The sequence below is a fragment of the Melanostigma gelatinosum genome, assembly GCF_949748355.1.
Source record: "Melanostigma gelatinosum genome assembly, chromosome: 21".
Classification (NCBI taxonomy): Eukaryota; Metazoa; Chordata; class Actinopteri; order Perciformes; family Zoarcidae; genus Melanostigma; species Melanostigma gelatinosum.
Window position 1 is genome coordinate 18,473,011 of NC_136654.1, and position 23,168 is coordinate 18,496,178.

Here is a 23,168-nt window from a genome sequence, read left to right on the forward strand (position 1 = left end):
GACATCGGCTGCTCCTGCACAGCATGTTTTATGCCGTTAGCACCGCTCAGCAACACAGGTCATGTTTGGAGGTGGTTGTAGCTGTCACTGGCAGCCACATTCATCCACAATCATGTCTTCGTGATGTCGGAGGAGCATTTCTCTGTTCTCGTAGTACAGCATGCTTAATGGGCTCATTTTGGTTGGGGCACAGCAGGGTGCTGCCACTCGGTCCGGGTGGTAATGTTTCAGTAAACTCTGGAAAAGAAAAAAAACAAAACAGGAGGATTTAGATGTTTAATTCCAGTCGTAAAATACTCCATTCCTGTAAATAAAGATACCAAGACAGACAAATACTTTAAATATTTTTCAGGTGAATTATTCCGGATTATGCCGGTGAGGGTTTTGTGAGAGCATGCTTGTTTAAATGGGTTTTTATAACCCTGCAACTAATGATTATTTCCATTGTTGATTATTTTCTGCTTAGAGTTTTCTCAATTAATTGGTTTGTCGATAAAATATATGTATAAAACATCAGTTTTAATTACCCACAGCCCCCGGTTCTCAATTCAAATTTGTTGTTTTATTACAATAACAGCCAAAACCCAAATATATTCAGTTTATTCGACAAAAAAAAACCTACTAAAAATATGGATTAATTATCAAAATAGTGGCTGGTAAAATCGTTTGCATATGTTTTGTCCTTCTAGTCTTGTTTCCTTCTGCAGTCCCTGTCGTTACCTTCCAACAGCAACCAGTTTACCTGAATCTATCAGTGATAATAATACCAAATACTGTAAGTCACGCACACAAGCAGCACACACTGCTGTGACTCTACTGAGCCTCAGATAATGAATCAGTTCTATTCACAATAACAACATAGATGGATAATCTGCTCCACTAACCTGCATGTAAGCATGATTTGTTGGATTCAGGTTTCCCCCCAGGGGACCAGGGCAGGAACCCTCACAGCGATAGGCGTTGTATTTTTTAGGGAAGACGATCCAGGACCCCCAGCCAATTTGATTAAAGTCGACATGCAGGTCGACCCGGCGACAGAGAGAGTTTTCACTCCCTCCGTTGGACGCCTGCGGGCTTCCCGCTGTTTGCTCTATCTGGCCCCGTTTGCTCCTGCGCCTCTTCGGCCAACGGGCCCTTTTGATTTCAGCGGGGGACAAGAACTTGGATTGTTCAGCCGTGTGAAGCAAGCTGGCTTTGGCCTTCGAGCTTTCATCAGAGCCAGTTTGTGAGAAGACGACCAACAAGGCCCGCTCACTCACGTCCTGCTCTCTTCTCGGGCTCGCCACAAAGACGGGCTGATCAGGCAGCGACAGGCCTCTCTTTGTCTTTCCCACTCTCCCTCTTCTTGACCCTCTCCTTTGTGGAATTCTCGCAGATTTTCGCCTGAGCCAGCTCAAGAGCGGTTCTGTCATGTTGAACACTTTCCAGCTCTGTGATGAAGTGACCAGTGATGATTCAGTGAGAAGCCCCACCAGCTGCTGTTCCTGGCAGCCCTCACGCGTATGGCACGCCTGGCCATGCTGGTGATAGACGGCCACAGTGATGTTGGAAGCACTCGCCGTCCGAGGAAGCCTGACCCTCAGCTCTGCCGCCTGGATCTGCTTCTCAGCGAGAAGGACCCTGAGGTCAAAGGTCGCAATCCAGCGGCTCTGACTGGACGTCAAACCTAATGTAGTGAAAAGAGAAAGATTAGCAGAGTAGTCTCAGACAGCTTAAAATTATAATTCACACCGATATGAGAACACACAAATGCCAGTGAGCTTTCCAGGAGAAGCAAACGACAACAACCAAAATGTTCACTGTGAAATGCTATATTTAAATGTAGGTAATTATGATCTCCTTCAGTGATTTGTTCTTTACTTCAGTGAAGACTTCCTCTGGGGAAAAGTAATTAGTAATAAATCAGGACATAAACGCTGCTCCAGTATCTCTTTAAATGTGTCTTTCTAAACCAAGCATTTCAACTGAACAGGTACTTGTGGTGGTGGGATTGGTCGACATAACATAAAATATTGTGAAACAACAGAAAGCTTTTTTTACACGGTTAATTCCAAGGTAACTTTCTTCTTAATACCTCTGGTTATAACAGGTAATTATGTGCAGGACTGCTTTATTGCAATTTTGATTTAAAGGATGTTTGTGTCAATGTGATGGACCTTGATTAGTTACTTGATTTACTGAATATGGCAAAACAGACATTATTTTCCTATAATCTTCGCTATAATCACTTTCTTGAATAAATAAAACATTTGCTCACAATGCACATACATATTGTCATATACAACATAACCATATACACTGTGAGATCATTATTTTTGCTACATGGCGGTATAACAGGGAAATACAACATTTGTTTGAAAATATTTGAATATGTGTCTCAATAACTGATGCATGGGTATGTCAGGCTGACATCAGCAAATTGTCAATTAATGTGCACCCCCAAAACCTCAATAACCAACCATCATTGACCTTATTAATTACTGTTCAGATGTATGTTATTTAGATTCAATCTCTCCTTTTGTTTTGCAAAGTGAGTTGTGAGGAGAATGGTAAAGGGGTTATAATTCCCTTTGATAACTTCTGATGACTTCATGATTAATGCTTGTACAGGTGGAGATGTCTTCAAAATAATCCAGTCATTGTTGTGGTGCGCCCATATCTGTAATGCGGCTCTCATTGTGATGAAATGAACAGGCGTGGTTCAAATGAATCTAAAGGATTAAAGCATTCAAAACGTTCAATTTGTTCTCTGTCGTGCATTGGCCCGCTTAGCTCCATAGACTGTTGATCAAACGTGCCAACCACCCTCGCCAATCATCCACTCAGACCAAACACCGATCCGAAACCAATCACTTAACACATCTCTGCCTCTCCTGGCTTCTGCATATCCTCAGCCAAACAAATAGGTAGCAACTCTAACACCTAGCAGCGATGTGAAATTAGACTCAGCAGCAGGGAGAGGGCTGTCCTCTGTCGGCTGCTTGTGCCATTAAATCCCGAGCTCTAATCTAATCAAGCCAAGTGTGAAAAAAGAACTGAGGGAAGTTGTTGATTTGACTTAACAAGAGATTTGTATAGGGGGATGTCTGGCGAGGTACGAATCAACATCACCTGTTTCAGTTAAAAAAGAGGTTTGCTTTGAGAATTAGACAGAAAACCGTCCTTTTCACACGCTGATCCCTGCATGGTTATTCGCCCCTCTGAGCGGGATGTGGATTGAAACCCTCTGAGGTCGTCTGGCTCGCAGCTTTGACAGCAACACTTGAGCAACACCCCCCCCCCCCCCCCCCCCACACCCTAAAAAACCCTAAGGTTTCAAAGTGTCTTTAAATGGTAAAGAATGATATCTGACTTTGACCACAGCAGCATAAAAACCTTAAGGAATACAGACGTTAATACATGTCCCATCACATTGTCGTGCCATCATTCATGATTCCCTAAAATGCATGTTTTGGGAAAGCAAATCTTACTTTTAGCCATCACGCTCTTCACGGTGTCTGCCTGCTGTGCGGCGTATTGCTCCGTGGCATTCGAAGGCCTGGAAAAGTTGGACCTGAAATTCCTGTAGAGGTGCATCATGTAGTTTGGCAGGTGGTGCGCGGTGGATCGGTCCACCCCGGAAAAATGCTGCGGCGACCGCAGGTGAACTCCATCCCTGTTCTTCTGAAGCCCATGAGCGAGCAGCACCAGCAGAGATGCGTGCAGCGCGACAGCCAGAGCTCCCACTGAACGCATGTTATGGGCCGGTTAATGACACATTCCTTTCCGCGGAGATTAGGGGTGTCTTATATACCCTCACCCACCCCCTTTTTTATGTTTAACAAGTAGCTGAGAACATTAAAGGAAATTGACATGCGTCCTCAAGACTTGTTACCTGACAGCTCATCATCCATTCTGTTGGTAATGAGGCGCCTGGGTGCGTGTTTACAAGGCGCGCAACTCTTTGTTTGCGCCATGTTATGTGGGCTTCTGCAGCCTGACTCCCCATCCTTGGATTAATTGTTTTTAGCTATATGGCTTACACTAATTGTTAGGCTTTCCCATAGTGTAATGTCTACTGAATACCATTGAGACACAGAGTAGTGAACATTACTAATGTAACAAAACATTGTGAAAACATCACTCAATTATCAGAATGATCAGGATAACGAATAACTCAAATAAAATATAAAAAACAACATGTAGGTTACATACATATGTATATATATATATATATATATATATATATATATATATATATGTATATATATATATATATATATATATATAGCCATATAGCACATTATATATATATATATATATATATATATATATATATATATATATATATATATATATATATATATATATATATATATATATATATATAATTATAAAAAGTAAAAAAGACCAACAACATTAGCCTATAATATCTACTTTATCCCAGTTTCGCTTATAATCATACACTGTTCATGTAGGGCTTTAAAGCTTATATAATGTCAATATATTTTTCCTGACTGTACCATTCTTTTATGGTGTTTTTGGTTTTCACAGTATTATCCTACAACACTAATATCCCTTTAATACAAGTTTAAAGTGGTGGATCGTTGACATTTGCATGAAACACAGCTGAAGCACGCTGTATTTTTGGAACTGGCTTCGCAAGATATAGAACTGCATGAACCACAATGTGCCAAAGCTCAGTGATTCATATTTTAAGGTTTTGGATGTGAATAATTATGGTTAGTGAGACTTGCACCGAGCATCCGAGGATGACCGCAGACTGCGCATGCGCTGTCCGTCGTTCATACACACAGCGAAAATCCTTTTCCTCGTGAATTTCCAGAGAAAGGACCCCAAGAAACAAATCAATGGATGTTGTTTTCTTCCTTGTAGCATAAAGAGAGAGAGTGCACCGCGGCTTCATCCTCCACGGGACAAACCCACTCCACCAAAACATGTTTTCTTAAAAGCCAGAGCCTTTTTTTTTTCACCCACCGTGTGCTGAAATGGTGAGTAGCTTTAAAGTTTACGGCTCTTGTTGCACGAGCCTCGACAAGCGAAAACTTAACGTTCACGCGGTTTTTGGAATCTAAAGACTCTCTCCGTTTCTGAGCACGTTTATCAAATAATGCATGATAAATATTTTCGTTTGAGCATTTTGGATCAGAGTGATGAGTGTCTTCATAACGCGAAGTGATTGTGTGGTTGATGGGGCATACGTGTGCTTGGTACCCCCCCCCCCCCACACACACACACACACACACACACACACTCTCAATGGCTGCACTACATCGTGCACTGCATCTTCCCAGGAAGTGATGAATGATCTAAAGTTGGGTAAACTCTGACCTCCGGTTGGTAACTAAATCTGAGGCAAACACATGTAGACGTATGCTTTTATTTTGTTAAAAAAAACACATTTTCTAATTTACTGATATGTAAGATGTTTGAGTTAATGCGCCACATGACTACTACCTTCTTCTCTGCACAATTTTTAACATGTGCACCTACTTCAACAAGCAATCAATGTATCACTAATAATACAGGAAACACTATGCACCCAAAACAACAACTCCCACACATGGATAACATTAATAGCATCATATCATTTACTGGCCTGAATGTATGTTTCATAAATATTGAATCTGGTACTGTAAGTTACCTTTAGTATATTTGGTTCCAAAGGTCAAGCATGAACTTATGTGCTCTAATGTACTTTGTTATGAATCGGCAACAAATAATGTGTTGTTATCGGCTCATGGGCTTAAAAAGACTTTTAGTCTGGAACATGCTTTGAATGCAATGCAAACAGCATGTAGGCTGTCACTGAATACATTCTGTCAGTGCAAACGAATGCCCACAAGACACGGTCAATGTTCAGACATGTTCATCCTCTCATTAGGCGTAATGTAAAGTATGAAAAGTCCAACGCGCATTGGGAGACAAAGCACAGCATGCCCTTTTGATGTATTGCCGTGCCGGCTGTTGTTTGATTTATCCCCGAGCAGCTGGGACCAGTCTCCTCTGCTCATATCGCTTTACCTCACATCCTGGGGGGGGGGGGGGGGGGGGGGGGACAGAAACTGGCTCTTGACAACCGAGAGCGCAGATCAAACCGCGACCATCGCAATTAATCAAGAGTGAGAGCATGAATGAATGGACACCTGCATGATAAATGATTGAGCTATTTATTCTGGGCTTATCTCGAGAAGAGGAGTAGGACAGCGTTACTCCTCCCAGGCTTAACTCAAAAAGTTGTTGATTATCTGGTGTGAATGGTTGTTTTGTTATTAACTATTTATGGGCAGTAGGGAAATTGATTGGGAACAGAAAGAAATCAAAATGGGGGTCCAGTTAGAGTTAAAACCAGGGTTGCTTCAAAAAGCATGAGAAAGAGTTGATTTGATCTATTAATCGTGTCCCATACAATAGTTTGACGTTTGACTGTTTTCATTGCCAGAGTGCAATGGATAATCTTTACCACAAGGTGTCATATTTGATCACTGGACTCAAGCGGATAATATCCCCCAAATGTGACTCCCAACGTGTTGGTGGTGTATTCAAAACGTGTCCCCATGCAGCAAGGAAATAAAGAACATTTCGCAAGTTATTATTTCATCCACGTAATAGTAATTGAACCATCATTCTCATACTGCGCCGAGCAGCTGAACTTTGGCTGAGGTGAGATAGTTTAGTTTACTATCTCGGCCTTTCCTGTTGCTGTTAAAAGGCTTTTAGCAAATTGGCTTTTTTGGGGGGTAAGACAGACTCCAGACCTGAGAAAGGATTTGGGTAAGACAGGTGATATTAGCCGTATGCTCTTTTTTCCATTTGGGACATTTAGAAAAGAGGAAGCGGAACATCCGTTACTCCAAATTGCACTCTGCTTTATCGCCATCGAATAAATCAATCAGAAGGAAATGAACGGTTTGGACCTGTCAGAGTAACTAGATGCCTCATTTGGTAGCTTTATTGTCGCTTTATTTCATTTATATTCAGTATCTTTTTGTGACATCTATTAGACAGCTTCTTGTTTCAGGATATTTGGCTTTGATCTCAACCCCCCCCCCCCCCCCCCCCCCACATAGAAAAGGAAATCATCTTCCTGATTGCTCACTCACCGGATTGATTCATTCATGTTCTGCCGTTCGCAGGCAACGGGGGCGTTTTTGTTTCACGTTCATTGTGTTGCGAGAGCATCAAGAGTCTTGGCCTGAGCTGCTGCAGGAAGGAAGGAACAGGTGTGGCAGCAGTAGATTTCACATGCATATCTCCAAAAACCACTCGCCGCGTTTCCAAATGCGCTTGATTTGGACGTGGTCGTGTGACAAACTGTTGATTACACACACTTTTGTAAGGAAATATTTCCGCAGTCAGTCAGAGGATGAACTTGATGTTGTTGGCTGGTATGTGCTGCTGAATTCGGGATTTCCGTGCAGGTATAATATAACTGGATACTGTTTGCTTTGTTCTTTCTTTATACGGCCCACATGAGGAAATAGGATACTTATTGCATGACGAGATGGTCTGACCTGCGGGTTACAACTATAAGAGGTAGAGCACATAGGCCTTTGCAGCTGAGCCTCGAGCTTAAATCGAAGTGTTTGCCCAGCTGTAAGCCTGTTTGCCTTCAACATGGCACGTGTTAACCGCTAATGAATGGAGTAATTAGAGCATCGTAGTGAATTAGGCTTACGTGATGTCATCTGTGTGCAGTTGTTGCTGATTGGCAGCCTCCTGGCAGGTCTACATTGCATCATGTCAGAGAGGGTTAACTGCTGCAGCTGATTGTAGTACGTTTAATAAGTGAAGGTTTAATGTGTGTGTTTGAGACGGTTGTTGAAAGGTCTGCCATGTGTGTGAGGCATTGTGCTGCCAGGAGGCTCCGGGTGGTGATTGGATAGCGAACTGGATGATGAGTAAGCCTCTCTGGGTCTGCCTCCACATCCTCTTTACACACACACACACACACACACATTCACCAGTTGCACACACAAATCCCAGCGTGCGCGAGCAGCCTTGCACCTCATGCACAGGGGATGCATACAAAAAAGTAACCAAAAAACAACAAGGGAGCATGCCGTCACCCATCTAAACCTCCTCAGGCGGAGAGCTGTGTGTGCCCCCCCCCCCCACCCCCCTTCTGTTGCCTTCTCCTGCAGACTGCCCGTCTGGGATCTGTCCTCACTAAAGGACACGTTCACTGACTCGCTTTATAAGGACGCCTTAATGATGCGAGACCGCCGCCTGCCGTAGTGTGAGTGGGAAGAGACAGCTTGCCTCACAGATCAGAGAGAGAGATGCCAGCGAGGATGTCTGACTGAGACTGGTGCTGCTGCCTGCAGTCATTTTGGTTGTTCTTCACCCACTCTTTTCAGCTTTTTCTGTTCACTGTGTTCCTCAGAGACTCGAGCACCTCTCGGATGGTGGACTGATCAGCTGAATGTCAGGTACAGTTGTGGCACTTCTCTGTGTTGTGATGCTTGAGTCTTGCGGTCGCTCTCGTCAGTGTGTTTCTGATGGATACAAAAGGAAACGTACGTCGTTGTTTAAATATCACTTCAGAGGCTGGGTGTGATTTTTTTTTTTTTCCTACTTGAAATTTAAGATAGCACTATGCAACCGTGTCAAACAAAACAAATCATCCTAATCTAACTTAGAATATAAAAGCTTCTTGGTGCAATGCATTCTTTCATAATACCTATCATGTTTGACGTTCACACAGCTGCATGGATTACATTCTTCATGGTAGTCTCTCCTCTGAAGTGTTCATCATCTCTCGTTCCGTTACCAGCGCCTGTTAGACAGGATTCTATAGCTTCCCACGGCAACTTAAAAAAAAAAATGCAACGACTAAGTCAGATTGTGTTTGCGCACAGACACTCACACGAGTTTACCACTTCACTCTGTGTGGCGAAACATACGAACACATTGGTGTAGAATCTGTCCAGGGAGAGGTTCTCTGAGGCAGCGGCTGACAGAAACGCTGTCAGTTAGCCTGGTGGTGCTGACAGAATGTTGTGGTCAGACGCTGGGGTTACGAAAAAAAAGAAAGCCACAGTACTGCAGCCTTAAAATCATACTGGGGTAAAATTGCCATCTTGAAATGAAATAAATTACAGGCAGGGATTTAAAAATAGATTTGCACACTCTTTTTTAGCAGCTCAGTGTCAAGCTGCGATGAAAGCAAGAATGTAGAAGGCTAAAGGTCATTCATGTGATTCATCACACATTCACTGCAGTAGCGGAGTTTGTTTTTGTGTCACTCACGGAGTCCCAGTCGATTTGCTGCTTTAAGTGGAAGTCTGTTGTTTTCCGGTCAGTTTGTGCACCCAGTCTGTTAATCCAGACTATCTTTCTTGCACTGCGAAAGCTATTTGGGGCGATAGTGTCATCAGATTTGGAACTCCACAAACAATGCATCACGTGCAGCTTCCTTTTTTTCCGCAGTGTTTCTCTGTGTGTGTTGTTGGGTGATTTATTGAGGCCGAAAACAAACACAAGAGTTGACACAAATTCACAATGACATCTTTGGAACGGTTGAAGGAAAACAAAAAAAGATTTTCTGCAGAGGAAGCACTGAGCTCATTTCCGCGCAGCTCTGATATTTTAGCTCAGGAACTAGCAATGTCCTGTGGAATCACGGCTGTATGCAACCCTTAACCTCGCTGGTGAAATATGTGCGCAGCTGCAGGGAGGAAGTTTCAGAGAGTACAACTAAGCATATCCTGTCAAGGTGTGCTTATGCACGTCCCTGGCCTGCGGGGGGGGGATGACTGGGTTGTATTGAATGGTGGTTTGGTGGTCTAGTATCCTGTGATGAGTGAGAGACTGTGGGACATTGTGTCATTCATTGTTGTGAATGAGACATGGATTGGATTACACCAAACCTTTCAATTGGCGTACATTGGATTCGGTTCTTGAGCAATGCTGGACTAGTCTTTTGCACATTCCTGCAACATGTTGTCATCAGACATCCGATGCAACATAAATTGAAGTTTCATATGTCGTATTCATATTTTTCTGTGTATTTTGGGGGAGTTTTGTGCAGCCAGCAGGGTTTCAGACTTTAACATTGGCAGACTGAGCGAGTGGCCTCCGGGGAGACCAGAAATGCTGAAGATCCTTGAATAAGATGAGCAATGTTGCCAAGTAAGCGCGTTGCATTGAACTTGTTGGCTCTTGCTGCCGGCCTCTCTTCTCCATCCCGATATGGGAGGTTGTGTTAAAAGATCTCTGAAACGTTAAGAAGTGATCCCCATCTCCCTTGAACCCTCTTGCATCTCTCGTGAATGAAGAGTGCTCTGCATCCTTCCTCGGGGCCACCAGCAGATGCATCCTGCAGCTGCACGCTCCTTCCTGTCTGCACTCAGGCCCTTTTGTCTGAAGACGTTGCACACAGCAAAGTTGGCGCACCGGCTGAATTTAAATGTGCCAGCCCTGAATGGAGCAACGCTGGCAGGCTGGCAGGAGGCACCCGTTTCCATGGTCCTTCTTCTTTCTGTGAATTTAAATATGAGTGCCTTTGGCTAACTTCGACCATGCTGTTCACGGCCTGGCTGGCACGAAAACACACCATCTTGTTTGTGTTTACTCATTTACTTATTTTTGCGTCGGGAAATCCCAGGTTTGTCGTTTTTATTGGCTTCACAAGCAGCACAACACTACTCTGGTTGACATGTGGGATAAACAGCCTCTCTGATGTGGATCTCCAGGAGGATGTTTATGACTGAGGGCTATTTCTACTCAGGCCTCCGCCCATGCTGCCCGCCCGCCTGCTAGACCAGGCCTGCCCATGCTGAAATGCAGTGTGGCTGACAAGCTTGTTTTAAGCAAGAACTTCCGTATCAAAGTGTGTGTGTGTGTGTGTGTGTGTGTGTGTGTGTGTGTGTGCGACATGGTCTCGCAGCAGAGGTAAGACAGAGGAGGGTTTTCAATGTACCAGTTTCAGTGAGCAAGCGACTGCGTGTGCTGCAGCATTGAACACATTTCCTTTGGAGGCCTTTTAAATCAAAGCCTCTGACATTTAGCCTCATTTAACACACAATTTTACAAATAAAAACACCACATTGGATGATATATAGGAGGTTTTAGTGTGGACGAGGACAGTGGGAGAGTCAGAGTGTTTTACAGCCTTTCGACTGCGCCACATAGGAACATGCACATTATCATGCATGACTGTGGTGGAGGCGAAAGGAAACCTACTGATTAAATGTCCTTAAAGTGACAGAGATTGAAAAGAGTTTGCTGCGGAAATGCCCTTTACTGCTAGGAATGCACAAACTGTAAGCTCTGTTGCTTTCAGTTGAAATAGGAAGTCAAGGAGAGACGGAAGACATCTTATATCTATCATGTTTAATATTCCAACTAAACATGACAGTAACGCGACAACTGATTCTTTTTATTGCTGTTAATTCAAGTCAGTTTTATGGAGCAGCTTAAAATCACAAATGTTCCTCAAAGGGATTCACAACACCCTCTATCATCCACAAAATCCACAAAATACTATTTTAATTGGGAGCATGTGAAACCTCAGGAAGAGAAACAGAGGGATCCATCTTGCCTCTTCTTTTGCAGTGATTCAATGGCACCCGACCAAAGGGTTAGCACCAAGAAAATAGTTCTTACGGATCAAGGTGTCGTCTTCAAAACCTAAAATATGAAATTCACCGGTTCATTAAAGATAAGATAAGATAAAATAAGATAAGATAATCCTTTATTAGTCCCTCAGTGGGGAAATTACAGGATTACAGCAGCATTGCTCACAAGTAAATAAAATAAAAGATAAAAATCAAGTAATATAATAAACTAAACAGTAAAACAGTAATAAAATAAGACAGTAAAGAAGAGTATTAAATATACCAGTATATACAGAATATATATGCAGAATATACAGACGGATCAGGTAAATACTTAAACGTATTGGATATTGCACGGATTAGATAAGATATTGCACGAGGTGAATGAATTAAAGTGTTAAAGTGTTCAGAGTGTTCAAAGTGTTCGTGTTGAAGTGTGAGTGGTCTACCGACAGCAGTTTGTTGTGCAGCCTGACAGCAGCGGGGAGAAAGGACACAGAAAAGCAGTGTGTCCTCTCATTTGATAAGCTGTAAACCGCGTTTGGCATTTTTTCTTGATGAAGGATGCATTTTCTGTCGGCCGATCAACAGAGTTGTCGCTCCTTTTGTACTTTTCGTTGCTTGCTATACAGTACAAGAGTCAAATCCTGCCTCGTCTCTGTGCACAGCCTGTCCCTGTGAAAGGGAGCTGAACTTGAGCGCATCTGTCTGCCAGATGTGCCACTACTTCCTTTGGTCCCCTCCGTGGAGACATGAGTCTCTTGCATGAATCTACTCCCCAACATCAGATAGGTGGTAGGACGAGGACGAGGAGGACGCTGTCTGAAAGCTGGATCTCCTGAAGTTTCTTTTGCTCAGTGCCAAGCGACGGGGGCACTTTGAGCTCCCACGAGGGGTGTTTCCCACCGACTGGGTGGGCAGAGGGGGGTTCAAAATAGAAAGATTCCTTTTTGGATGCGATGCCAAGTTCTCACACTCCTTTTCTCTCTAACCATGGCGGAGAACAAGCAGCAAAGAAAAGGATCTGGAAGTGCAGATCGATCCTCATCTCACACGTAAGATGTCACATTTGAGTGGATTGCTGCAATGTTTTTTTGTTGTTTTTTTCTTGTGGTAGTCGCAAAATCATGGCAACGGAGATGTTTATGGGATGCGGTGAGGACTCAAATAGATTTGGGCTGCTGGAGCACCGTATTCTTAACAAAAACTGCTTCCTTTTATGGAACTCGGTGAGAGATTGAAGCTCTTTTTACTCTTCAGTCTTTTTACTCTGCAGTTATTGTCCAGGTCAAGCTGTAAAAAACATTTTAGTCCTTGCTCCTGTTGTGTTTGTTTCCTTTCAACTGTGCCAGACAAAGCAACAAGCAAATCAATATGTTGTTGTCTCCTCCGTTGTGCCTGTGAGAGGAGATTTTCCGGACCAAATGAAAAGGTCTGTGAGTACAAGGTTGACCTGCATGCCCACTCGGCTCCAGATGAGCATTTATGCGTGTCTTCCTCTGTGTGCTCTGGTGCTGTAGGTTCCTGAGCAGCTACATGTTATATGCTTGTCAGAAGACTCGTTTGTGTATCTGCAGAGCTCCCTGAGAAGCTCGCTGTTTATTCAGAAGGGAGGGCGTCTGCTTGAAGTCTGTGGCTGGGTAGCGCGGGGGTCTGAGCGCTCAGTGTCGAGCTATGTGGTTAAAATACGAATACTTGCCACTCACAGGCGACTCCATGCCACCATGATTGAATCGTAGCGATACAAAAAGTACGATTGTAATTTGAGAAAGTGGGATTTCATTCTCTCTCAAAAGACTCACCAATCTGCTCTTGTTAATTTAGGATGTATTTTATCACACGGCCTTGACTGACTCTTTATCAGATGCAAAGGCATCAAACGGGTCCATTTCTTTTGTCAATTCATGTTTTCTTATTATTCTCTGGTGAACACAAGATTTAAAGTGGTGCCTCTGTGTGATTCTTTGTGGGGACACTTTTATAGATGTGTCGATGAAATCAACAAATCGATTAGTCAACAAAATGATACGAGTTTTGGTCGACTAACAATTTCCTCGGTCGAGGACAGCCCGAGGGGAGATGTACTCATTTACCTCTTGCTGAGACTTGGACGAGAAGATTGATACCACTCATGTCTGTACGCCAAATATGAAGCGACAGCGGTCAGTTAGCTTAGCTTAGCACAGAGACTGCAAAGCGCTATCATGGCTCTCTCAGAATATACAAAAAAAAAAATCTGCCTACAAGCACCATTGCCAGCTCACTAATTAATACCTGATATTTCCTTTGTTTAATTTCACAATTTAAATATGTCTGTCAGTGTCGTCACTCCCCAAATGCACCGTGTGTTTTGCCACCGTTTACGGGATTCTCTGTATGCGTGCGAGTGCGTTCGCTTCCTGTTTCTGAGTACGCTGCGATGTGATTCACAGCTGCTTGTGGAGCATGGGTACAACTGCCAGTGCCGCGCCACCGCCCGTTTCCGTAGCGTCGCCACTTGAGAGCGTTCATGGCAACGGGATGGCCGACAGCAGGCAGTCTCTCAGCACGAGCTCCTTTCAGACGGTCAACATCCACAACAAGGCCAAGTCCATCATCACCAACAAAGTCGCACCTGTCGTCATCACGTAAGTCCCTCCCCGAATCCGCGTTCTCACAATTGGTTGTTAATCCTCTTTGATCACCGTGGTGCCATAACCCCCCCCCCCCCCTACCCCCCATAGCCCAAGTGTTTGCCCCCCGTTATCATCTCATCTGTCAATTCAGGCCTGGCAAATAGTAGCTGATAATTAAATTGACCTCTCTTCACCACCCGGACCTGTGCTCTGTTTTTAAAGGTATAATTGCAGACAGGAATTTCAGATTCACGATGAGATCCTCAAGACCAACTACAAAGTGGGTCGGATATCAGACGCTATGCCGGAGCACTACCTGGTGCAGGTAAGGACGAACCGCTGCGGTGGATGTACGTGGGGTCATCTCACCTGTCTCCACGTCTGCTCTTTTCACATTCACACGTCCGAATCGCAGCGTGGCATAGGAACATTGTCATGCGCCGTTTTATGATCCGGGGCAGCCATTGATACGGGAATGTTGTCACCCTGCTATCAGGGCTTTAATCTGCTCTGTCACCTCTGCTGCGTCTTGTTCAGGCATGCAGTGTTGTGTCGGGGTTAACCCACGGCCTCTGTTTACATGTGTATTCATGGGCCCGCAGTAAGATCTCGTCCACAGGAGTTTGAAAACACATCTTTTCCTTCCTCTCTGTTTTGGCCTCCCATCCACACTAAACAGATGTTTCAATCACAACTAAACAACAGGGCTTTTCAAAAACACTTTCCAGAGTGGAGAAATGTGAAAGCACCAAGATGATCTCCAGAACTATTAAGGAAGTCTGCTCACTCTAGTGTTGTGTATCAGAAATGTTACGATCACACAAAACAGATGTCAGCAGGGCTTTGATAGCATTTCATCAAATCTGAACCCAGGACTAATCGGTCCATTTCAAAGCCCTGATCAAATCTTTTTAGGGAGTTTGTTTGGTGGGGAATGAAGACATATTTGTTAAAAATATGCTCTGTCTTTGGGGACTGCTCCGGGACATTCATGAACCCTGTCCTGACTCGTCCAAAAACAGTTTGCTCCTCACTGGAGATGCAGAAGTAAAAACAGGAGAGTGGAAATCATGGCTGCAACTCACGGCCATTTTCATGGTTGATTCATCTGTTGATTATTTTCTTGATTAATCAAATAGACCTTTGGACGATAAAATGTCCCTCAAATGTCTTGTTTTGTCCTCAAAGATTTTCATTTTACTCTTATCGAGGAGTAAAGAAACCAAAAGAAAAATCACATTTAAGAGAATGGAATCAGAATTTTTCTTTTTCATAAATTACCACTCAGATGAATTAATTGATTATAAATATAGCTGTGGAGTAATTTAACAGTTGACAACTAATCGATTAATTGTTGCAGCTGTAGTCTAAATAATATATAATTGAAGTCATTGTTTGTGTTACATTATATGGTGTAACACCGGTGTTACACTGAGGCAGAGTCCACGACCTCCTGACGTTATCAGAAACACTCTTACTTTAAAATGATGGGCGGTTCGATGTTCCTTGCCTCAAATATTGCATTTTGTATTCTGTTGTTTTTCAGAAAGAGCCAAAAGCTATTGCGAATGAAAGATTCAATAAAAGATTTGTTGCCCGCAGAGCTTCAGTGTGGGAATTAGTGTTAACCTCTATGAATCACGGTCTATTAAAACAAGTTCTCAGTAATGTTGGAGAGATGGCGGCGACAGAGCAGACATTTGACTTGTTGAGACAACAGAGTAACCAGACCGTGTCAGTTTTTCTTATTTATCAACAGAAAGAGGAAGATTTTAGCCATTTTGTGATTGTTTTGATGTTTCAGTGTGGTCGAAGTACTCAGAATTAAAAAGCTTAAAACGCCGGTGAGGATGCAAGTAAATATGTAAAACACTTAAGTGTCGACATATTTACAAAGGATTTACAAACGCTGATCAATGCATGCTCGAGGGAAAGCCGGAGAAACGTTGTGTTTGTTGTGTCCTGCTCTGAGGTGACGTTTGCTCTGCTTTCCAGGGGGAGTACTTCATGGTCCAGGACGTGTACAGCAAGGCAGACGTGCTCAACACCACGGGCAGCTATGGAGCACCCAACTTCCGCCAAGTCAGGGGATCCTACCCGCTGTATGGGATGGGTCAGCCGACTCTCAATGGCTTCAGACATGTTCTTCAGAGGCTCCAGGCACAAGGACACGAGGTCACTGTTGTTTCCTTTTATACACACATTTATACAGGCGGAACACACACACACACACACACACACATGACTGTTGACTGATAGATTGTATGCTCTTAATTCTCCCCATGTTGGTGTCTGTGCAGCTCTGCCTGACTCAGTAAATATTTGAAGAGTCAAGTGCTCAGTGGAGGCTGTGGCTGACTTGTAGAACTGAGCAAACAGAAAGTTGCGGTGACGAGTACCAGTGGAAAATGAATCTCTCTGCTTACAGCAGCTAAAAACTGACCGTAATTTGAAATCAAATTGGCAAAATTATACGTCGGGCTTCTCTGAACTCTTGTTGCTCTTGGAAGTGGGGTATTTGGTAGATGGCAACAGCCTCTTACTTTAAAAAAGCTATTATTTGATGCCTATTGCGTTGTGCTTTTGAAAACAGGAGGTTATATTCTTCTGTGTAAGAGAGGAGCCGGTGGTTTTCCTGCACATGGACGGCAACTTTGTGCCGTACACGCCGAGGAGGAAGGAAAACCTCCACGAAAACCTTCACGGCCTTGAAAAGGAGGCGATGGTGGAGAGGCTGGAGCTCACTATCAGGAAGGAGGTGACGAACACACACTTACTCAGCACTCAGCATCCACATTTGAGTTTTTTTTGGCACGATATAGTGTACGGCGGTTTTGAAACACCCCCCCCCCCTCTCCCTTCCTCCGCAGCTCCATGACTTTGCGAAACTCAACGACAACATCTTCTACGTCTACAACGACATCGAGCACTTTAAAGACGAGCCGCAGAAGATCTTCATCACGTGTGAGGAGGACATCCACGTGACTGAAGAGGTCTATAAGAGGCCCGTGTTCACCATGCCGGCCTACAGGTTGTTTACATTGTGCCTTTATTAGCCTCTCAGCTCACACCGTAGTTTAGATCGAGCAAAGTGCTGTAGAATATGCAGGGCGGGTTATAAATAAGTGGCGTTTGTTTGTGCAAAGGCTGGTTGCCCTGCTTTTGTCGAAAGAAAAAGGGGGGGGGGGGGAGCATAAAAACGAAAAGATTGCAGCATCCTGTTTGCAATCAGATCAGCAGCATCAGCTTCATCAAGATGTCACGAGCTGCTTACAACATTTCCAGCGCAAGAGAATATATTAGTCCCCGAGGAGAGCGTCTTTGACTCTCGTGAAGTAGTTTTGTGGTCGAAAGAAAGCAGCGGGATGATTTATTATAAATAGTTTGATTTGCAGGTGGCGTATTTTTCAGGGGACGTTCACGATCCCACGATTTTGATCCCTCCCATCATTCCTTGTGTTTCTGTCCGAGACTTGTGTGAGATCAGCAAACACAAAGCGAGGAGGCTGTGGAGTCTTACTTCAGGTCACATGTGTATGTGCAGCGTGTTATGACCTACATAACGGCAATATTGACACAACACAGGCGGAGGTTCAACTCCCGCTAACAATCTGTTGTGTTGCAGGTACTACAGATTACCACTACCCATGGAGGGAGCGCCATTGGAGGAAGACTTTGACGCATTTGTTAGCGTACTCAGGGTAAGATACAAAAAAAAAAAACGTTGATCACGACACACTAGATGGATAGACCTTTTTCGGTTGTGCTTCTCCTGATGGGATCTTGTTTTGATGTGGCGTTAAAGTTATTAATGGCTGGAATATCGGAGAGCATCTGGACTTTCTCACTGAGGTAGCAAAAAGGTCACAGCATCTTTTTTTTAATCCACGTGTAGCCTTTTGAATCTGTCCTGTACGTGCCATCAATCACCGACAAGTGTGATAGTTCTGTAATAAATGTCTGAAAACCTGCTGTTTTGCACTCGCTGAATGTCCGCTCTTTGGCCATCTGCTCTGTCTGGTTTCCGTCCTGCCCCTCACTCACATGGGATGTTCTTTTCGTCTTGTTTTGCCCTTTTTTGGACTGACTTGCAGCAGCTGGGCCAATTCCCTGCGGTTGGAAAGCGACTCCTTTCCAGTGTTTGGATCAGAGCCTTACTGAGTCTTACTCTGTCTTCCACTCGTTCTTTTTGTCTCACATTTTCTTTTTGAAAGACTTCAGGCATGGCAACCCTCCATATTTCTCACTGCTATTATAACATCCAGGATGTTGCCTCGCTTCCCGTTTCTGTGGTTTAAACAGACTTTTAAATCACACTTTCCTCATCTTCACTAAAATATTTCCAAAATGACATTAACCAGTTTGTGTTAATTTGCTGATTTGCAGGTGAAAAGACATTTAGACCTCAAGATTAAAACTGAAAAGTGCTTTCAACGTCTCTGTGTGGCAGAGACAACCATGTTGTTTTAAAAACTTTCGACTAAATTCAATGCGAGTTTTAACCTCCCTAACCACCTCCACGATGTAACGCAGTTTATCTCTGTTCGGCCTTTTACAGTCTCCGTTATGTGCTGTTTTGCAGGAGAGCCCCAGCTTGTCTCTGGGCCACGATGCGTCCCGGCCGCTGCCCGCTCTGCTCTTCAACTGCCAGGTGGGCGTCGGCCGCACCAACTTAGCCATGATCCTGGGCACACTGGTCATGAATCGCCTGAGGGGTGATGCACAACCACAGTAAGAATTCAAATGCATCTGGGAAAAACGGAGAATGACGAGACATAAAACTTGAGCACTTGTTTGATAGTACAGTACAATGAGGCGTCTTTGGAATTGGAGCATTTTTTGATGCCAGGTAAGATTGGACTTCACCTTGTTTTGCAGAGTTGTGGAGGCAGCAGCTTCAGAGCCCAAACCACTGTTCCAGGTCATCCAGTCTCTGATCAACAAGCTGCCTAATGGACAGCAGGTTATGGAAGAGGTAAAGCAGATACAAACTACACCAACACAAGTGTCATTATACGGCAACGATTTCAGGAGGGGGTCTTCAGTTTATGTTGTTTAAAATCAATGTCTTAAAAGGTCAACGTTTGATTTGATTTTTTCCTTTTGCATCTCAAAATTGTTGAAGTTTATAATGTCTTGTTTTTATCTGACAGGTTGACCAGGCTATCACCCTTTGTTCAGAAATGCACAACATAAAAGAAGCAATATACGAGAACAAGAGTAAGCTGGAAGGGATCGGAGAAGATTATCAAATTCAGGTTCGTGGTTTTTTTTTTTTTAGCTGTGATCTCGCAGCGCTGGAAGCATCCAGAAATGTATCTTCAAAGGCAGCCACCTTGTGCCTTAGATGACACTTGATGTTCAACTGCCTGTGCTGCTCAATTGATATGCCGCTAAATATACAAGAAGGAGGCAGAAATCAAAGGAGGAGGATGATGATGCATGAAAAGTCCTCGTCAATATGGGCCCTTGAGCTGACGAAGGACTTCAGAGAGTGCCATTTCTTTTGTATAATTTGTCTGTCAGGAAAATGACTGGGATCTTAAACACCTTACAGAAATATGAGGTTTGAAAAGACGCTGAAGCTTTTGTTTGTTTCTCAGGGAAGCAGCACCAAAGACTACTTTCTCAGCAGAACCATGCAGAGCTTGGAGCGCTACTTCTACTTGATTGTGTTTAATGCATACCTTCATGAACAGGTACATTATTTGTTTTTGTGTGTGTGTGAATATCTTTATTGATATACGTAAAAAAATAATCGGAGGTTACTATGTGTTCGCAGTATCCTGTTGCCTTTGTGTCCAACTTCAGCCAGTGGATGTGCTGCCACGCTTGGCTGTACAGGTCACTGGCCTGCATGGACCTATCGGAGCTGTCGGCTCCGGCCGAGCTGGTCACCAGAGGGGCCCGCGTCCTGGTGAGGAAATCATGAGCACACATCCTGAAGATGAATGCCGTGGGCGTTACACTTTTGATCATATGTGTGTCTGTAATCTTAAAAACCAAAAATCGTGCAGGACACTGATGTATTCTCACTGTTCATGCACATAAATGCTTCTGCTTTTTAGCTCGCCGCAGGATGTCAATCTTTACTTCGAGACATCTCAAATCTCTCACAGTCCGCCCACGCATGTCGTGTAAACGTCCGTATCTTCAAATGCACACCACGTTGAACTGCGCGTGTCTTCACAGGTTGCCGATGAGTGTTTGGCCCCTGACGTGCTCGGCACAGTAAAGGAGATGAAGGCGGTCAACTTCAGACGAGTGCCCAAGATGCCTATTTATGGAATGGCTCAGCCAACATCAGAGGTGCAGCAGATTACTTCATACCGTCATGGAAATCATACAAAAAGCTTTTATTATAGCAAACTAGCAATTTTGTAATTATCACCAATATGCATCCTTTGCAGTCAGGAATATTCATGAGAGTACAAATAGACTCGGAGGAATGACTCATGATGGTTTCCACTCAGACGTCCACCTCAGGATTTGTTGGAGTCGGACTTCCAGCTACTTACCGTCTCTATCGTATACTTGCTGTGTGTGCAGGCTACCGGAGCAGTTTTGGCCCACCTGACGGATCAGAAGAGGAAACACGGCCACGTGTTGTGGATCAACTTGCAGGAGGAGCTGGTGCTAGAAGGGAATGGTCAGATTTTTACACCGAGGGAGTCCTCATGCCTGGACCAGCACATTCCTATCCCTTTGTCTGACCCACAGCTCATAGAGGTAGAGTGACTACGATGCTCTTCGGGGCAGTTACGATCAGACAAGTGATCACGAGTGCCTGAGACAGTCACTAGTCTCTCATGTCCCTTCCTGTGCTGTAGAAACTGGAGACCTCTCTGAAGGAGGAGATCCTGCGAGCTCAGAAGTGGCTCGAGGTGACACTGGAGCAGGAGAAACAGATGAAGATGTTTAAAAGCTGCCTGACGGTCCAGGAGATCTTCAACCAGCACAAAAGCTCCCAGCAGGGCCTCGTGAGCAAACGCATCCCGCTGCCAGACTGCAGCGCGCCCAGGGAAGAGGTAATGATGTGAGGGGGGGGGATCATAAACACTGTATACTCTCAAACATGCAGGCACTAGGGGCAGGAATAGCTGTTAGGTTCATTTGTTGCAGCTTGTAATGAAGAAAAGTGACTATGAATATGCATCGCGCTCCCTCTAGTGGTTAGGAATGCTCTTCACTATTCAATGGTAATGAGATTGAATTATTTTGCACTTTTTCACAACCTTACATTGTATTTTATAACTTTCTTCATTGTTATTCATTGATATTGCAGATATATATTAGATATGAGAAGTAAAAATGTAAAATTTGAGGAATAAGTCATTTTAAAGCAGTTCGATTTCGCATTATTTAGAGGTAGAGTTTGTTTGTGTGTTTTTGTGCCTGAACGCTGTTTTTGTGTTCTTGTTCTCAGGACTTTGATAAGCTGTTGGACGCCATGAAGAGTTCCTTGGCTGAGGACTCTCACTCAGCCTTTGTTTTTAACTGCTCCAACGGCAAAAGCAGGACCACGACCGCCATGGTTGTCTCTGTTCTGACTCTCTGGCACTTTAATGTAAGACGCTTTCCTCGGTGTCTTGATACCATTTACCTATAAATGATCAAATCAGTGTTTTCATGATCCAAAGTAACATAAACAAACTGGTGTCCTCCACTTTGCAGGGTTTTCCAGACTTTGGTGATGATGAGTTTGTGAGTGTTCCTGATGCCAAGTACACAAAAGGAGAATTTGAGGTATGCACACTTTAAAGACAACAACTCCTGCTTGTACACATTTGATAACAATTTCCATTTCTATCAATTTAGAATGAAGTGGAAACTTCTGATGTTAAAAAAACTGAATGCTGGGAACTTCAGACAAGTTCAGGCAACAACAGTTCATTCATTCATGCGGACGATTGGTCGATAAATCGAGTAGTCAATCAACAGAAAATGAATTATCAACTATTTTGGTAATTCCATTAAAAGAGAATCTGCTGGTACCAGATTCTCCAATGTGAGGATTTGACATCTTGACGTTTGAAGACGTCACCTTGGACGGTGGGAAATTTTGCATGGCATTTTTACTTTTTCTGACATTTTTTAGACAAGGCAATTTATCTGTAAAATAACCGGCAGATGAATTGAGAGTGTTACTGATGGGATTTCCTTCTCAGTTCCATCTGTCCTTTCAGATTCATGGTCATCACAGCGCTTAACAACCATTTACATATCAGTGCTGATACTGTGTTTGTTCTACAATAAAGTATCTGCAAGGGTGTAATAATTGGAGTGGATTATAATCTTCGTCGTGATTAATTTTACTTATCATTTAAATCAGAAAAAAAAGAATCTACGGCTCAAAATACACATAAGTTTTATGTCACTTTAATCAAACTAGAAAATAAAGAAGGGCTCTGGGAAAATTGCATACTGAGAAGAAGATGCTAATGAGCTGACAATGTATCATGATCAACAGCACAATACATTTTCATTATGTTTCAACAGCTCAGTAATCACATTGATTGATTAAACAGCAGAATGTGAGTAAAGGGAAAGGGAATTGATGCTGTTGATGGTCAAACACATAAATATAAGCTGTCTTGAAGCAGCAGTGTAAGTTACTGCATTCTCTCTGCGTCGGCTCTGTGTTATTGTTGCGTTTAACCGTTTTAAACTTCGCTTCCCTGTTGATCAAGCTTGGATTTGTGTAGGTGGCACTTGTTTCTTTGTTTGTTCAACTCTAATGTGTTTGCGGCTGCTGGGAGCGCAAGCTGCGTCGACCTTTTGTGCACATTGCGCTGACTCGGTAGAACGGCAGCTCCAAGATTTCATTGGCGTAATGTAGTCGAGTCAATGACGGCAGTGGAGAATGAGCGTTCATTGAACTTGTTTGTGTTTGCTTGTGTGATCAGAGGCCAATATTAGCAGGGCAGCTGTTGTATCTTTTAATGAATCCCATCAGCATGCCATACAACTGTTTGCTAAAGGAGTACTGTAT

The 23,168-nt window shown here is 43.6% G+C and overlaps 2 protein-coding genes across 5 annotated transcripts in view; one reads left to right on the forward strand and one right to left on the reverse strand.

Annotated features, from left to right (window-relative positions):
* Positions 1-84: 84 nt before the first annotated feature.
* On the reverse strand, positions 85-3,735 carry ndr2 (nodal-related 2; the record flags this gene model as incomplete). The annotated part of the gene is made up of 3 exons (XM_079293214.1): positions 85-237; positions 885-1,666; positions 3,471-3,735. 3 exons carry the CDS (start codon positions 3,733-3,735, stop codon positions 85-87), a joined length of 1,200 nt encoding a protein of 399 aa, XP_079149340.1.
* A 1,166-nt stretch (positions 3,736-4,901) lies between these two features.
* pald1a (phosphatase domain containing paladin 1a) overlaps positions 4,902-23,168 on the forward strand; it is a 41,474-nt gene continuing 23,207 nt past the window's right edge. Inside the window, exons 1-17 of one of the 4 annotated variants that reach the window (XM_079293334.1) lie at positions 4,902-4,991; positions 13,994-14,188; positions 14,399-14,501; positions 16,172-16,351; positions 16,770-16,934; positions 17,047-17,207; positions 17,802-17,877; positions 18,759-18,907; positions 19,055-19,151; positions 19,330-19,434; positions 19,780-19,875; positions 19,959-20,093; positions 20,369-20,485; positions 20,726-20,905; positions 21,007-21,204; positions 21,603-21,743; positions 21,851-21,922. In XM_079293334.1, the coding sequence (XP_079149460.1) occupies positions 14,007-14,188; positions 14,399-14,501; positions 16,172-16,351; positions 16,770-16,934; positions 17,047-17,207; positions 17,802-17,877; positions 18,759-18,907; positions 19,055-19,151; positions 19,330-19,434; positions 19,780-19,875; positions 19,959-20,093; positions 20,369-20,485; positions 20,726-20,905; positions 21,007-21,204; positions 21,603-21,743; positions 21,851-21,922 (2,157 nt within the window). In that variant the 5' untranslated portion in view covers positions 4,902-4,991; positions 13,994-14,006. Of the gene's footprint in view, positions 4,992-8,266; positions 8,433-12,370; positions 12,617-13,993; positions 14,189-14,398; positions 14,502-16,171; positions 16,352-16,769; positions 16,935-17,046; positions 17,208-17,801; positions 17,878-18,758; positions 18,908-19,054; positions 19,152-19,329; positions 19,435-19,779; positions 19,876-19,958; positions 20,094-20,368; positions 20,486-20,725; positions 20,906-21,006; positions 21,205-21,602; positions 21,744-21,850; positions 21,923-23,168 lie in introns of those variants that run through there. The other 3 variants (XM_079293336.1, XM_079293333.1, XM_079293335.1) reach the window with 3 other exon arrangements.